General features: G+C 40.8%; 1 protein-coding gene across 2 annotated transcripts in view; it reads right to left on the bottom strand.

Moving 5' to 3' along the window:
• Window positions 1-16,266, bottom strand: part of DENND1B (DENN domain containing 1B) — a 155,338-nt gene extending 139,072 nt beyond the window's left edge. For both annotated transcript variants that reach the window (XM_057428951.1, XM_057428952.1), the window contains exons 1-2: window positions 16,134-16,266; window positions 13,341-13,405 (exon numbers count right to left, since the gene is read on the bottom strand). In XM_057428951.1, coding sequence (XP_057284934.1) covers window positions 13,341-13,405; window positions 16,134-16,150 — 82 coding nt within the window. In that variant the 5' untranslated portion in view covers window positions 16,151-16,266. The remainder of the gene's footprint in view (window positions 1-13,340; window positions 13,406-16,133) is intronic.
• Between the last annotated feature and the right edge of the window lie 377 nt (window positions 16,267-16,643).

The raw sequence follows: 16,643 nt of genomic DNA, 5'->3' as shown, positions 1-16,643 counted from the left end.
CAGTTTTCTGAGCATAGAAATTTCTAGAGGGGATGATTAGAGTTTATCATACATAAAGCAGATTTTTAACACATACCTGTGCATTCTATCAATGACCATAACTTCTAACACATCTATAAAAATATTTCACTCCTCACATATCTTATTTGAAGATAATTAAAAATTATATTATAATGTCTCAGTTCAGAAGTTCAGATTTGAAAAGTCAATGAGTGTATCTCAACAAACCACTGTTTCCATCAGCGCCATATAGTAAACATTTTCTTAAGAACCTAATGAAGTTGAAAACATTGATTTCATATTCATCTCTCTCAGCCACTGGTGCTCAGAGTAGATCTGAGAATAAAATCTGGCTCTCTGCCTAAACCTGCATATTTGCAACACTTGCATCATTCCAGTATGTCTAGTTGATACATTGTAGAGTTAAACAAAATCATTCAGAAATGTTGGTGAATAAAGCACAGATATGACAGGGTAATTAAATTAGAACTATTGATTTATGTTTCAAATGTGGTTTCTTTGGCTTCTAAGATGTATTATTTTCTTGTTTCACAATAGTATTGCTCTGTTACAGGAATATTAATTTAACACACAGCGTACACTGCTGCTTCTGTTTGGTTTACATATATGACATGACTTCTAGTATTCCCATGAAACAGATTAATTGAATATATACTTCTGGGATTTAAAAAGAAAAAATTGAGGGTCTGGAACATCAGCCACAGAAAGGCACTATCTCACTTTCTGTAACACTTAACGGTTTCAACATTTAGCTCAGATTAGGCAATTTGTATCTGTTTCATGATTCACATTGTGTTCTGACCCACTGAACCCATTGCATTCTTGCTCACTGAAAGCTGAATATTTCAAGATGTGCTGACAATTAAAACATACTGGTCACGCTTAGATGAATAATTTCTATACACAGGAGCAGAACTCCAGTAGCAGAAGTAGCATATATCAGTATCAAGTTTCCCTGTTATATTAAGTTATAAAGAGAAGTGCACATGATGAGACATGAAGCAAACAATGCACTTTTACCAGATTATAAAATACCACTACGTTTTTAAGACACAACGCGAGCAATTCTTATTGGCTTCATGCATAGCCCAGTTATGGTCCCAGCAGGAATCCAGAAGAACTGCACCCGATACAGTAAGGGTATATATACAACTGTAATTAGTGCCCCTGCAACTGTCCTAGGTTGAATTCATTTCAGACTCTCTTTTACTCAAGTCATTAATGATGATATTAACTGGTTAATGCGCAGAACATTCTGCAATCCCAAACCACAGATTAGTGAAGTGACTGTACACACAGCCAAATTTTTATCCTGAATACTCATCTCTCTTTAGAGGGGCTATTGAGCATTTTAAAACTTGGACAGCATATGAAATACAGCCACTGTTCAGCAGAAAGACAAAATATCTACTGGATACCTCTTTTGCAGAGATAATCTTATAACAAGATATCTTTGTTTTCACACAGATAACCACACGGAGTATTTTTCAGTTTACGAGAGTCAAGCAATCATAGAAAGCACCACCAGCCAAACACCTGGGTACCAGAAGCCATATACATGGGTTCTGTGAGAGCAAGTGCTGTTACTAAGATGTTTTCTGGGAAATGCAGAGGAAAACAGCATTTCAGAGCTGAGGCACCTTCAGTCCCATGTTAGGAGAGTCCAGCAAGCCTATAGATGTAACTGAAGTAATTTAGGGCTGGAAGCAAAGTCCTTTTTCCTCTTTCTAGAGCTTCAAAGCATGTTGCAGTTTCAGATCTTGCTCATCTATTTAAAACGCATAAAGCAGATCATATATGAGCAGACCAAGTTCATGTTCTCAAGCCACTTAAAGAGCAAGTACTTGGGATTTGCCCATCCTCGTGGATTCACTGCCTTCGAGCAGTGGCCAACACCAATTCACTCACCCTTCTATTTCCAACCTTCATCCTATTTCACTTCCACTGAAAGTTCTGGCTGTTCATTTTTGTTTGACCTGGTCTATCCTGTCCTTCATCCTTTTCCCCAACAGAAGGAACTAAAAGTATTTCTGTTGTGTTCATTGTTGAAAACACAACACAAATTCCCTGCAAAGATTGTGAGGCCTGACAAGTACTCTCAACGACAAAGTAGATTGCTACATCTGTTACTGTCCAGCATTGTGCCGCAAGATTGCTTATTTAAAAAGAAGACAGTCACCATCACCAGTTGCCAGAGAGTTTAAGGCAAGCTTTAATTTACTATGGTTTTTACTGACAGTGAAAAATATTTTCAGCCAGGCACTTCAGAGGTGATCACTTCAAGTATCACAACCAGAATGCAAACTAATGTATTCCAAATCATTCTTTGGAGAATACAGCACCCTATATCAAGACTGAAAAAGAGAATTATCTTTTTAAATTTCTTACTTATTAATTGCATGTGCTAGTTTTACCTTTTTTTCCCTTGGCTGACACTTGTATAAGCATTTTTAGCCTAGACCTTGCAAGATGCTACAGGGCTCTCACCCCATGTAAAAGCAGACGTAAACATGTACTTACGTTGTATGGGACATGCCCACTCACAGAAACTAAAATCTGTTTACACAGATGCACCAATTAAAAGTGCCTAATCGAAACTGCAACTGGATGCTCAGAACCTCACCTAACTCGGTTTCCAGTATCAGAAACCTTCACCCTTTCTGGCACAAAACCACTGTCATCTCACCTACTTGTGCCATGACAGGAAAAGTTCATTAGCTTCAGCTGGAGAAGTAAGCAACTCTGCTGCTGCTGCTGGGAAACTAAAGTCCTTTTTTATATGGCAATATTCTTTGCAGGAACAAGGTACCTAGAATACGAATACCAGCAAAACTCTTTCCTGGACACAAAGGTTTTCAGAATTTCCCACGTGTCACAATACTGTTCATCATTTTCAATTCTATACATTACTGCATGATAACAACCTAGCATAATTGTGCTATTTAGACAAAAGTTTGTTTACACAGAGTGAAAATTTAATCTATCTCCAAATGTGCAATGCCTTAAATTGACCATGGCTGACTGGGATCTAACTTTGAGTATTTGTTTTTTCATAAACTAAAAAAATAAAATTTCAAATTTCATTAACATTAAAAGCTAAGTTTTACCATGTGAACAGAAAACTGGAAGGCACCATTGATGCTGTTGAACACAGTTCCTCAAAAAAAGGACAGGAATTTATAACATAACCCTGACACAATTCGAACACTCAGAGTACCCTGGAAGCTCAAAAGCCAAAAGGGAAGATGGCGAGAGAGACTAAGGACATCCCCATTTTTTCTCAGGTTCCTGAACTGGCAAACACGCTTCTTTTAACAAACCCAAAAAAACTTGAAATTAACGCTGAGAGATGAAACAACAGCCTATGCTACACTGCATGGCATGAAAATCCCACCTATTCTCCCTTACCTGACCTGCCTGAAAAACATTTCCTGTCAGCTCTGGAAGCAGCCCCACCAGTTGAATGGTGAGTGCACCCACAGAGCAAGCCTGTCAGGTGCCACTAGAAGCAGGAAGGATGCTTACCTCACATGCTGCTTCTAGCCATGCTAGCTGTTTGAAGTAAACCACAAACAAACAGCAAACATACACAGTTTAGGAGCCACATGACCTCCAAAGGATAGGAAGAGGATGCATGAATGATCAGCTTCTGCTAGCAAGAATAACTTACAGTAACTGTTTCTCTCTTGTCACTATAGAGGCACCATAATTTCACTCCATGATTTCAAACTCATTACAGACCTCCAGGTGAGTTTACAAGTCACATAATCCTTGTCTTTTACTTCTATACTGCTATTTTTTCTTATTTTGCATTTAAAGAGAACATAAACACGTTCCCTGTAACATGAAACACTTTTACATCTGCTTTTCTATACTGCACCTTAACCCAAGGATATATAAATTATCACCATTCTTCAATAATGCAACTCCATTCCTGGAAACAGCTGCCTTAACATGTTAAGCTTTCCTTTGCAACTTCTAATGGAAATGATGCTGCACCTTTATAAACACTATCAGCCTGGCTACTCTTGTGTCAAGTGCAACTCTTGCAACAGAGTTAAATTCAGCATTTAGCATCCAGTATTTAAATACAAAGACAGCAAATTTTTGTATTTGGCCTGTCCTGTATCAGAGAAAAAGAACTGCCTCCTCCCAAAAGCAAACATTTTCCTACATCTACACAATGACACCATAACTTTACAATATACAGATGTGTTCTAAAACAGGTTCAACTAGTATGGCAAATAAAACCCTTAATATGAACAGCATCTGAAGTCAGATGAATAGGAACTTCTTGTTCTGTATTAGAAGCTAAGCAGAAGTATTAATCATTCTTTGTGTCACCCTTTCCCATTCTGAAGTTAAGAAGAAATGCAGTGGTAAACCATCTGTGGCAAAATACCTTGGTTATGATGATTATGCCTTTATGATGATTATGCCTTTATGATGATTATGCCTTTATGATGGTTAAAATCTGTCATTAACTAAGATAGTTGTCAAATATGGCCCATAGTAAACACAGAAGCCCTAACTAATATGCTGTTTTCAGATACAAGTTTGTAATTTTAGCTAGTTTACAATCTATATGTGAATACCCACTCCGATGAAGAAACCAGATCCAGATTCAAACTCTAGGAAACATAATCTAAGGGCGTTGTCCAAGCCTTATTTCTAAGTACAGATTTAATATGTGAACAGTACCTTCCAAACAAGGATTAAGAATTTTGCAAAGGAAGACAGTATGACTGTAAAATGCTGCCTTGGCTTTCCCGGCTCAGGAAACACAGATCCCACACCCAAAATCTTGTTCAGGCCCTTTTTCTATCACCACTTCTGCTTTTTCTCTTCTCTTTTCCATATAAAATTCAGGATTACGTTTTAATCTTTTCTTCTAAACAAGAATCACAAAATATAAGAACTCTCCATCCACCCAAATTATTCAGTTCAAAACACAGAGCTACAGTTCCAAGACAAATGGAAAAACAATCAAAGACAAATATAAGAAGTTGATGTTTCCATGTGCTTTATTTGTCAGTTGCAAAAATCTTCCACCCCAAACATGTGCCTGTAAATATCATCTTTTTAAATGGATCTTGGAGTTATCACATGTCAGCCTACCACAAAAACATACAGATTCTTAACACACTAGTTGTAAAGCAGTGCTGTGCTCCAATCGCTCTTACCACACAAAATTATTTTAAGGAACATTAGCTCTTTAGTGGGAAAATTTACTTTGGCCTCGGGGAATTGTAAGCCCTTCATGAACAGTTATCTAGCTCTTTCCTTTGTAACCCTGGTCATGTTCTATTTTATTTGCAAACAGAAGTATCTATCCCAACAGTTACATGATGAGCACGTGCATCTACATGTACCTGCAACCCCAGTGGCAGAAGAAAAATAATTCAAGACTACTTCTGTGAACCAGACAGGAAACCCCACACTTCAGCCTCTTCAAGTCAGTGAGAGAGAAGCGTCTTATGGTTTTGCAAAAAGCATTTTAAGCCTTAAAACTTTAACTACTTTTCAAAGCTTTTCAAGATTTTAAATCCTCCATACACGAAAGACAAGCCATTAAAGTATACATGAAGAGAGCTAGCAGCATAACATATCTCCTGAACGAATGATAAACCTCCAGGTAAAACAGACTCTTCAGCGTGTGGGAGGGGTGAAGCATGCTTGACATTAGCTTAGAGAAATATGCAAACTCTTTACACTCCTGAATGCAAGCAATTTAAAAGCCTACAAACTACCCTCCAGGCAGCCATCTCAAATAGCTAAGTACTAAAATGAAACTAAAACAAGCACAGGAACATCTACTTTCATACTGATTGACTACCTTACATGATACAGGTTGCTGCCTTTGGCTTATATTTAGTTATATTAATACTAGTATGATCATTCTTGTGAATTTCATTTAAAAATTCTTTTTATAACAAGTTCATATTTTTATTGTTTAACTCATCAATTTTTTCCCTTTTAATTTCATTGCCCAAAACCTGATCACACTGCTGAAAGTGGCATATGGCATTACATGAAAAAATTACAGTCAGAGAAATGCCTGCAGGGGAATAATTCATCTCTACCAGCACTGATACCACACTGCCTGCCCCCGCGTTACTACAGCTGGAATCTCAGGAGTAGAACAGAGCATGCTGCTCCTCCTAGGACTGTCCTCTGGCTGCTAGGGAGTAGGGTTATCCCTCCCCACCGAGGCCTCTTCTCCCCAGTGAAGAATGCAGGGAAGATAGGGGAAAGAGCTTCCCTGACCCCCTTCTCCAGCAGCCTTCACCCTTCCCCCTCCTACACACACATATCTGCATCCACCTCCAAATTACACATACATCCAAGAATCTCTAAGCTGAAGGGGAAAAAAAAATCTGTAGGCTATGAGGCGCTGAAAAGCAGCAACATTTTCCTCCACATTTTTGCATCTGTGAAGAGAAGCTGAAAGCTGGAGTGACTGCCCTCCATTTCTCAGCCTCTGGAGACTGAAAGGAAAAGGTAAAAAGGATCAAAATGCCAATCTTCATCTTAGATGCAAGAATTATAGTTGCCTTAATTGTTTTTGTTGCTCATAATTCTCCAACACCCACTCTTTGATAGTGACAGTCCAAACACACTGAAGAAGACATTGTTCATACCCTGAGGAGCTTGCCAATTAAATAAATTTAAATATAATGAAAGCATTCATTTAGATGCAAGTGGAAGGTTTAAAGTTACATAGAAGGTTATAATTTATGAAGGACTTACAGGTATGCTTAGTGTTTGCACACAAGACAGCTTTAGCCAAACTCTGGCACATAGATATCTTGCTTTTGTCAAAAAGGAAGAAAGTGGTGCACAATCTCAGGCATCACTTGCTTTTGTCCTCAAAACATTTACACAGTCCTTAGCAAAAGACTGTGAAATATTCTGCTCCTCATCAATCAATATTCCTGTAGAGAAACAAGGATTAAATGTCCTCTTCTAAGCTTTTTAGGTACCACATTTGAAAGTTTTAAGAGGAGAAACAAGAAACTGTTGCAGGGAAGTAGCACTAACATAAGTAACAACATACCAGTTAGTAAGTTGGAGCAGGGGGTATGTGAATCTTAATGAAACTCCCTTATACAAAAGCTACCTCTAAGAGGGTCATCAGATAGCCCAGGGTTTGAAACACCATTGTATAAAGTGAAAAAGCACCTTTACCTTTGTATTGGTGTAAAATAAATTCTAATATGGTGACATTATATTTGAGACTAAAAATCTACAATTAAATATGAAACTTGTGAGAAATCTTATTTAGTTCACAGCAATATATTGTTGCTCTTCATCATCACCTGAAGAACACGGCGTGCTTTAAAAGGTTAGAGAAACAACTTTCTGTAGGCCAGTACTTATTTAGTATCCTTTCAGTCAAAACCAAGAGTGACTACAGTTGGCAGTATATAAAAGCTAAATCAAAAGTTCTAATTGCTCTTAAGAAAAAAATCCTGCAGACTTCTTCACATATTGCACTGATAGAATTCTCTCTCAACAGTTCAAGTGACACTCTGCAAACTAAAGTACAGCAGAGGAAATGAGTTCTCTGATCAGCACATTACACCCATGGGCTCAGAGTCTGTGGTTAATAAACAGCTCTCTACAGTGAAGAGAAAAAAAAGGAAGAAGAAAAAAAAAAAAAACAGGGCTTGCTCTGATCACAATCCTGAAAGCAGCTTTGGAAGACTCTTAATTCAAACCCTACCAAAGCCAGACTGAAATAAGAACTGCATTCATTTTTTACTTTTTTAACCCCAGAATCAGGACCTTCCTAGAACTACACATCTTGTTAGTACCTCACAGATCACAATCAAACCTAAAGAATTGTGCATTTCTAATTCCTGAACTTAATTCAGGCAGTTCTTAACTCCACCAATATACAGTTAACTGGGTTTCACAGATTTTCCTTGAAAACTTAATGAAAAGAGGACCTTTTAAAGAAAAATGATTTAGAGATCATGCATCACAAAGATTTATTATCATTCTGGCACAGGCAAGATAAACTACAGGAGTTATTCATGCAATTGAACACAACCTTTTAAACACCTCTGCAAATCAGGTGTGTAGCCCTAGAGCTATAGAAGGCTTCTAGCAATAAAGAGGAAATAGAGACAAAGCAAACAAATTTCAAGCCTTGTTTAAACAATTATTCTTTGCTTGAACAGAAAATCAACTGCTATTTCAAAGGGGTTTTCAAGTAAAACTTGGAAAAGTCAGGACTAAAACAGTCCTAAACCCAAACCTCAACATTCAGCAGTCGAATTCCCTGATCTACCTGCACACTCCATGGAGCCTTTTTGTTGCTTTTCATATGTGTTATAACAAAAGAAAACGAAGGTGCAGCAAACAACACTCTCTTAACCACACAAATTGAAGATGACTAGATGACAATCTGAGTCATCTAGTGAGGAAACCATGGACAGACATGCCGAAGACCTTATGTCTTTCTACTACTAGCTGCTCTATTTGCATTGCCTTTTGTGTTTGGCCTCTGCAATCCTGTTTTAACAAAATCAGTATAGGACATACAGTTTATAAAATCAGTTAAACTACCAACTTCAGCTTTGCACATTTAATCAAAATCTAAAATTCATACATATATGTGTGTATGTGCACATACTGTATATGTATATATTTATAGATATATAGATAAATATGTACTCTTCACATAGATTACACTAGCACTAGTATTCGGGACATGTCTTGTGGAGGAGTTCAGAAACATCAACTTTCCAGAAATTCATTTTACTTTTCATGATGGAAGTGCCTGGATAGAAAAAAGAAAAAGGAAAGGAAGAAAAAGAAATAAATAAGGTGCAGACTGCTATGTTTAGCCAGTTTCTGGGCTCAAGCATACCATATAGCATGAGGTGCAGGATAATTTTCAAGAGACAAGAGACTGTCAGGAGAAGAGGAAAGTTGCTGTAGGTGCAGCTGTCATGCAAGCTTGAATCAATAGCATCATGTAAGACTGTGTACTCAGGACAACTGCAACACTGCATTACTTCTGATACCTAGAAAGAGTGATTCAACCCAAAGTACAAAAAACTTGCATCTTTTTACCATAAAACTAAAGAGCAATGCTCATCCTTAAAATAACACAACAGTTTCAATAATATTACTGCCTGTTAATCGAGTCATCCTTTGGGTCTGCAAGTAAAAATTTAATACAGAGGGCCAGCTGGTGATGTTAAAACGGGCACCCATTTTTGCTATTTCTTTTATTTTTTTTTTCTTGTTCATTAAGAAGTGACATAGGGAAGAGTTACACAAATCTGCAACTGCCTCGGAGGCAATGTAAAACCTTTTACTATTAAGTGCTACTGACACTGCAAGCCAATTTCATTATTAACAAATACTGGGCTGTTAGAATGGCTTACCACTGATATCCCAGTCACTGAGCAAACTCTGGTGAACAGAAGTTAATTAATCTCAAAGTTTTGCAAGCATTGGGTTATGAATTTTCCCAATAAAAAGTTGTCACACTAACTCGTTACTGTGTTGCAACACATCATGTTAATCAATGCTTACCATCCTGACCATGCTGCCAAGGACTGGAAGTTATGTCATAGGCTACAATCTGATTTTGGTCCTAAAGGGATTTTTTTCTCCTGTTTGGAATATATGCAACTGTCTAACTAAATATAGCTGAAATGCAACTTTCAAGGTTAAGCCTTTCCTGTAGCGTAATATCAAAAGCATCATTCAGTCTGAAAATACAGACTAAATTCTGTACTGTTGAGGGACCCATATCCTGTTTTGTTCTAAGGATAGCCACTAAGCCCCTCTAATAAGTAGATATTAATTTTTTTATATAACCTGAGTGAAGAATAAACAAAGCTTGACAGAAACAGTAAAAAAATACTACAATTCATGCTATTAGCTCAACTGAGTGTTCAATTGTAAGAATACTTACATAAAGAGTACCCTTTTCTCTCTCTTGCTCAAAAATAAGAATTAGAAGATTACTATTCCAGAAATGCTGTTATACACTCTTGTAGTTTAAAACAGAGAAAGAGAAGCCCAAAAGGATGATCTAGCCAGTCAGTAATAAGGTATTAAGAAATAAATATTCAAGTATGCAAGCTACTCTTGAATGCCAAAAACACAGATACCCAATGGGAAAACAAAATTTTGATCCAGCTGTAACTAGACATGCTATCACAGCTCAACCTCAAACCACTTCAGGAGCTACCTATGATACATGAATAGGTAAATTTTTTTTAACCTACATGAAACGTCTTAGGCGCTTACACTGAATAGAAACCAATTTTGGAAATAATTAGTGGCATGATTTAAGTACACATTTTATTATACATATAAACCTTGCTGCATTTCATGTATGTATGATCCTTTATAGCCAGAAGAGCCCTAGGACTTTGTCAGATGCAAAAAATAAACATTCCTTGTGAGCTATGCTGTAATTAAGAAATTACCTAAAAATACTTTCCCAAAAGCATAATAATTTCAACACCAAAATTTCTTAACATGTCACACTGTTACAGGCTTATAGTGCCCCCATAAAAGCATGACCTTATTAATAGCTACACATGCAGTAGGTAGGCTACCTCAAGTGTTATTTGTTAGAACAGTAACACGCTGGCACAATGAAATTAAAATGAAGGAGAATGCACACTACAGCAAAGTCTGAAAAGAAAAAGCTTAAAGATACATGGGTCACATTAAGGTCTTCCTTTCCCCTAAGTCAGCTTCTCCTGCTGCTCACTCATGCAGGGAGATCATAATTTTGTGGCTGTGATATTTCCACGGCAACGCTGGTGACAGTGATGTTGCAAATTCAGCCCTGACATAGCTTCAGGATCAAGTACAAGGAGCAGATGGGATGCGAGGGAGAAAGCCCTTATTTAAACACAAATCTCTTTCATAAGCAAGAGGCATGGGCAAAGAAACAGGTGAATGGATCACATTTTCAAGTACGATATATTCAAAAGATTATCCTAGCATGAAAATCTATTTGAAGGCAAGACCTACAATACAGGGTAACTGTAAAATTTGCTAGGCCTTATAATAAACCAACCTTGAAAGCTCCCTGTTTAGCATGACAAGCCTTGTGCTCCATCTCTGAAGTGGTGGTGAAGACAATACACTTTTGTCCTTGTGAATTTCCTTTAAATAACTTTAACATTCAGATATATTAATTTGATACATCACTGTGCTCATAATACCATATGTAAATATGATGTCAAGCCCTCACCAGAGTGAGTTTGTTAACTGAATTAGATGTAATATGAAAGAAATTAAAACAGATCCCAGATGGGTCATCAAGTACAGCAGGAATATTCAGCCAGCACAATCCGATTGTTAAACGGGGACTGCCCTTTTGGGCTGATCTGTGGACTCATGTAAGAATCTATACAGGCTCCGGGAACCTCTCACTAGTTGACACACCACAGACTCCAACACTTCCAGTGTCAGACGCCCTTTCTGCCTTTGGCCACACAGACAAACAGCAACTGAGCCCACATGGGGTAGAAGGTACGATAGCAAAAAGTGGAATAGAAGAGGGAACACCCTCAATACAGTCACAAATACAGTCTCCATGTTAACTCAGGTCACAGTTCAAGGACATACACAGATTTCTTAAAGACACTACTTTCCACAGAGGACAGCTGATGAACAGCACAAAACACCCACCAAGGGAAGCAGGGGAAGTGACTACGAGCACAGTTCAGACAATAGGCAGTCATTCACAGTGCTGCAGGTAATGAGAAGTGGTTTCTCATGGCAGCAGATGCAGAAAGATGCAAAGCAAAAATCAGAAGTCAAAAGGGAGATCAAAACAAAAAACACACATTTTTCAAGATGAAGACCTTAAAGGATTATCAACAGTCTAGCTCTCAGGAAGGAAAGAAAAAAAAGGAATACAATCTTCAGGTTGATGCTGGGCTTAAGCCAAGATGTGAATGAGCACCCAGCAAGGGATGTCAGGTGGAGGCAGAGAATAAATGCACAATGCAAGAAGGAACAGATCAGAAGTCAAGTAGCTAAGAAGGGTACACAGACAGTATCTGTGAAATTACTAAGGCAAAAACTGCAAAGGAACAGAAGGTAAAATGTGCCATGATGAAAACCACAACAAAGATCAGAGTTAGGAAAGCCCATCTGATTCCCCAAACCATGTCTATACTAACAGCAAACCAAAAAAGCAGGCAATAAAACAAAGGACATCACTAGGTGATCACAAATAAAGTGAAAATACCCAAGGGCTGCACCAGGACCAAGATTCCGCAGCTAAATGAACCATCTTACGAAGAGGAGGAAGATTAAAAAAAGCAGCCTGTTGAGATTGTCAGGAAGAGACCTAAAGAACTACCGTTTTCCAGCTTTAACAAAATAGGTTTTGCAGATGTATTAGTCATGTACCCATGACATCACTAACAGAATTGGCAGCTGAAATTAAAAAAGAAAAAAAAAGGCATAGTTTGGGGCTATAAACTTCTACAGGCTTCTGACGTGTTACAGTGATAAACAGCATTCACCAGCACAGAAGAATAAGAAATATATTCATTTTTCAGATGTAGTTTATTGTTTATAAAATTGTGATTAAGATAGAGCTGTCGCAGACTAACATGACAACAACGCAACCCCAACAAGACTTCTTCTCTCCCTGTGTTTTTCTAAGGCCAACAACCTCAGATGAGAACACAAACCGAGTTCCCCCAATGGACTTCCTAGAGGTCACTTTAATTTCAGCACTGGAAATACCATCTTCTTTTTACCCAAGAGGAAAAAGGCTTCTCTTGCATTGCTACATCTCTCTTACTACGTGCTTATAGAGACATGAAACTGACAGCTAATATAAGCTCAAGTCAGCACTCGTTGCTGTTCATAATGTATCAAACCAAAGCAGCTGCCAAACATGAGCTAGAAAGACTCTGTTGCTCAGAAAAGAACTTACTTTCTCCCTGTCACACAGATTAACATTCCACTGATAGAAGTCAATTGTTCTGCTAAAACCAAATCCTAACAAAATTAACATTTCAAGGCTTCAGAACTGTAGAAGATGTATTTCAAGTCCAAGCTTTGCAAGTATTTCTCTCAGAACAAAAATATTTTTACAATAGCCAAGATGAAAATGGCTTATAACAATAAAAACCCACTACAACTATAATTTAACACATAAATAGATTCTAAAAGGCAATAAAATAACCACAATTGCTTTCTCATACAATCCCAATCCAAGAGCAATTCAAAACATAAGATGACACTAGATCAGGATGCAATTTTTTTTCCCATCTCATTTCCACAAATAAGCATCAATAAGCAGGGTATATTACCTTCATTTTCAGATGCCTGGCATTTTACTTTCAGTACCAAATCAAAGGTACGTTCTGGATTTTCCCTAGAAGAAGCAAACAATTAATTGATTAATCACATATATGTTTCAGATTGTATTTCTACTGTGTTATATCTTTTCCATTCTATTTGCACAGAATAGCATTAAAATAAAATAAATTTCATTAAAATAAAATTAGAAATCAGATTAGTTCTAAGGAAAAATAAAGTCACATTTGCCTGTACAGCCTTAAAAAGAAAGAATAAGGAAGATAAACAAGCTAAACTGTTTGATTTATTTAAGTGATACTATCACTGCATTATACATCAAATAGCTTTTAAGTCACTCCATCATACCACGGCTAACAGTCGGGAAAAAAATGCTACTAAAATCCCCACCAGTCAATCTGAAACATATTAATGGAGGCAAGGGCAGCCTTTTCTAGAGCTACATTTTATTTCTACTTAATAGAACTAGCTCATCATTAGACTTCCACTGTAATTGCATGAATTCAGCCATTACCCTTTAAATGTATATGACTACCTCCATAAGGCTGAGAATCACTGAGATGCTTCTTTCACAAGATATTGATCTTTAACTTTAAATTTAAGGGCTGAATCTCACGCATGATTCAGTGAATGAGAAAACATTAATGCAATAATTAGGGATGGACACAACCCCGAGCTGGCCAAGAGGATGGAGCCTCCATATCTGCAGCAGCCATCATGGCCAGTGTGAAGGCCAGGGCCTCTTTCACCTCCCCAGTAAATACACACCTGTTAATAAACTGCATAGCCCAACAGCAATTTACACTCAACCTAATCCCAAACTAAATATTTATTAAAACAGTTCTAAATGCCATTAGTCTACCACCCACCTCCCTCTGCTTACCAAGCACTCTGCTATTTATATTAAAAACAAGTGGTACAACCGCACCCATATCAATTATCTATTTAACCACATAAAAGGCTCACGCTTGAACTCCCTTCTTGGGTAGCACTCCCTCTGAAGAGAGCTGGAGTTTTAGGTAAATGAGAAAACCCAAAACCTGGTTCCAGGTTTCTAGAATGCTTCAAATACAGCAGGCAGCAAATTAACAGCCTGTTGTTTCTTTAAAGAAAGTTTTGAATGACATCCAAATGTGGAACTAGGTGAAATTTCAAGCTGTCACAAATTAACTGATTCAGTACATGCTTTCATAGACCATCATCAACTGAGATATGCAATTATAGTCAAATTCAGGTTATGGAGACATAACCTGCCTGTATCACAATCTTTCTTTGCATCGCATTTTTAAGCGTTTAGTTGGGAAAACCCTTTATCTACTGATCCTGTATGTAGTAGATCAAATTCTGCTCTGAGTTACAACAGCCTAAATACAGGATACTGGGGATTTACTCTGCCATTAAAGTCCGGCCACTGTTCCTCTGGCTGGCAAGCAGGGCCAGAATGAAACTGATAAGGGTTGGCTTCATTGAGCCACCTAGAAAAGCGAACCACAAAAAACCTTCCCTTAAAAGCAGTGACATCTCCTCATGACATCACTCTAGCCCAGGCACTGGGTTCATACTCTCAGGCCATTTCCCCTTTCCTTTTCTCCCTAAACCCACCCCGCAATGCTGGGTTTTCTAATGTGTACCAGTAAGTGTTACAAATACCGGATGAGTGCTTCTAGCTCAACCCCAAGCTGAACTACCCTGACGAAAAAGGCTCTTTGAAGTAACACTGCCTTCTGTCTTTCACTATACCACTCGAAATCTGCTTTTGCAGAAAAATGCTTCTAAGTTTACTCCTCACATCCCACTATGCTTGTGTCAAAAATGTGTCAAACTAATCTGAGCATTGTCAGACTGTCTCTCGTTTCCTTTACAGCTACCCGGCAGCAGCCTGCTCATTCATGGTATATTTACACGGACACTTTTCTGTCAATTTCCAAAACCCGTGTTTAACATCTTGTCAATTTCCAATGTCAGCAAGACCAGGGGCCGCTCCTGAAGGGCAAGGCTGGACAGCAGTGCTTGCAAACACCTAAAAACCTTCATTTGCACCTGCCTTACGACAATGGCAAGAAGGTTTGTAGCTGCTGGAGAGATTCATGTTACCAAACTTAGCCCGCCAGGCCCTGCAGGCAAGGTCACTACCCAGGCCTGAGGAAGCTCCGGCGACCCATGCAGGGTGCTGGGCCCGCGCCTGGTGGGCGCCTCAGGAACCAGCTACCACTATTTAATGGTCCCCCCCTTCCCCAGCCACAGACCCACAAAGCACACGCTGCTCCTCCCGGCCCCTCACTTGTGACCGTCACGGCACGGAACGGCACGGCGAGGCCGGCGGCTGCAGGAGCGCGGTGCCCCCGCAGCGGCGGGCGGGCAATGCCAGGGCAGGCGCCCTGTGGCTGCAGGACACGGCAAAGGGCAGCGGAGAGGCCCGGGGCTGGAGCCGCCTGCTCCCCCTGCCCCGGGCCAGCCTGGGGGGCGCCGCCCCGCTCCCCCCGCGCCACGGGTCCCGCCTCGCCCCGGCCCGCCGCGCAGCGCCCGCTCCCGGCCCCGCTGCCTGCCGCCCGCCCCGCTGTCACTCAGCGGCCGCAGCGCGCCCGGCCCCTCGCACGCTCCCGCCGGGTGCGCTCCCCCTTCTCCCCTCCCTCCATGCCCGCCCGCCTGCCGCCTGGCGGGCCCGGCAGGCCGGGGCGGTTGCGAGGCCTACTCGCCGCCTGCCCGCCGCAGAGCTCAGCTCGGCCCGCCGCGCCTGACAGCCCCGCCGCGACCCCTTGCCGGTCGCCCCCCACACACACACTCACTTGAACCTGCTGTCCATGGTCACATCGCGGGACCCCGCGGCTGCTCCAGCGCCCCGCCGCGAGAAGCGCCCCGCCCGGCAGGGGCGAGCGGGCGGCGCCGGCCCCTCTGCCGTCGGTGTCGGGGGCGGCTCAGCGCGGCGGCGGCTGGCGGCGGCCCATGGCTGCTCCGCTCCGCTCCCCCGGCTCAGGCCGCGACTGCAGCGGAGCGGCGGCACCGCCTCCTCCCCCCGTCTCTCAGTTCCTGTTGCAGTCGCTCCGGCACCTTCTGGGAAGCAGGAAGCTCCGCGGCGGCCCGGGGAGCCGCCGGGGCCGGTGTCACCTGAGCCCGGCGGGGGAGGGCCAGGAGACCTGCCCCTGTCAGGGACAGGCGGACAGCAGCCCCTGCCCGCCGCGGCAGGTGCGCGGGCCCTGGAACGCCAGGACCGGTCCGCGGTGGCCGCAACACCCAGGACGGGTGCCGGTGCGGACCCGGGCGGAGGCCCCTCGGAGGTGGGGTAGGGCAGCGCACAG

Source organism: Pezoporus wallicus, unplaced genomic scaffold, assembly GCF_028554395.1.
Source record: "Pezoporus wallicus isolate ANWC-B61680 ecotype Strahan unplaced genomic scaffold, APGP_CSIRO_Pwel_v1 contig_593, whole genome shotgun sequence".
Taxonomy (NCBI): domain Eukaryota; kingdom Metazoa; phylum Chordata; class Aves; order Psittaciformes; family Psittacidae; genus Pezoporus; species Pezoporus wallicus.
This window is presented reverse-complemented; position numbering and strand designations above follow the sequence as displayed.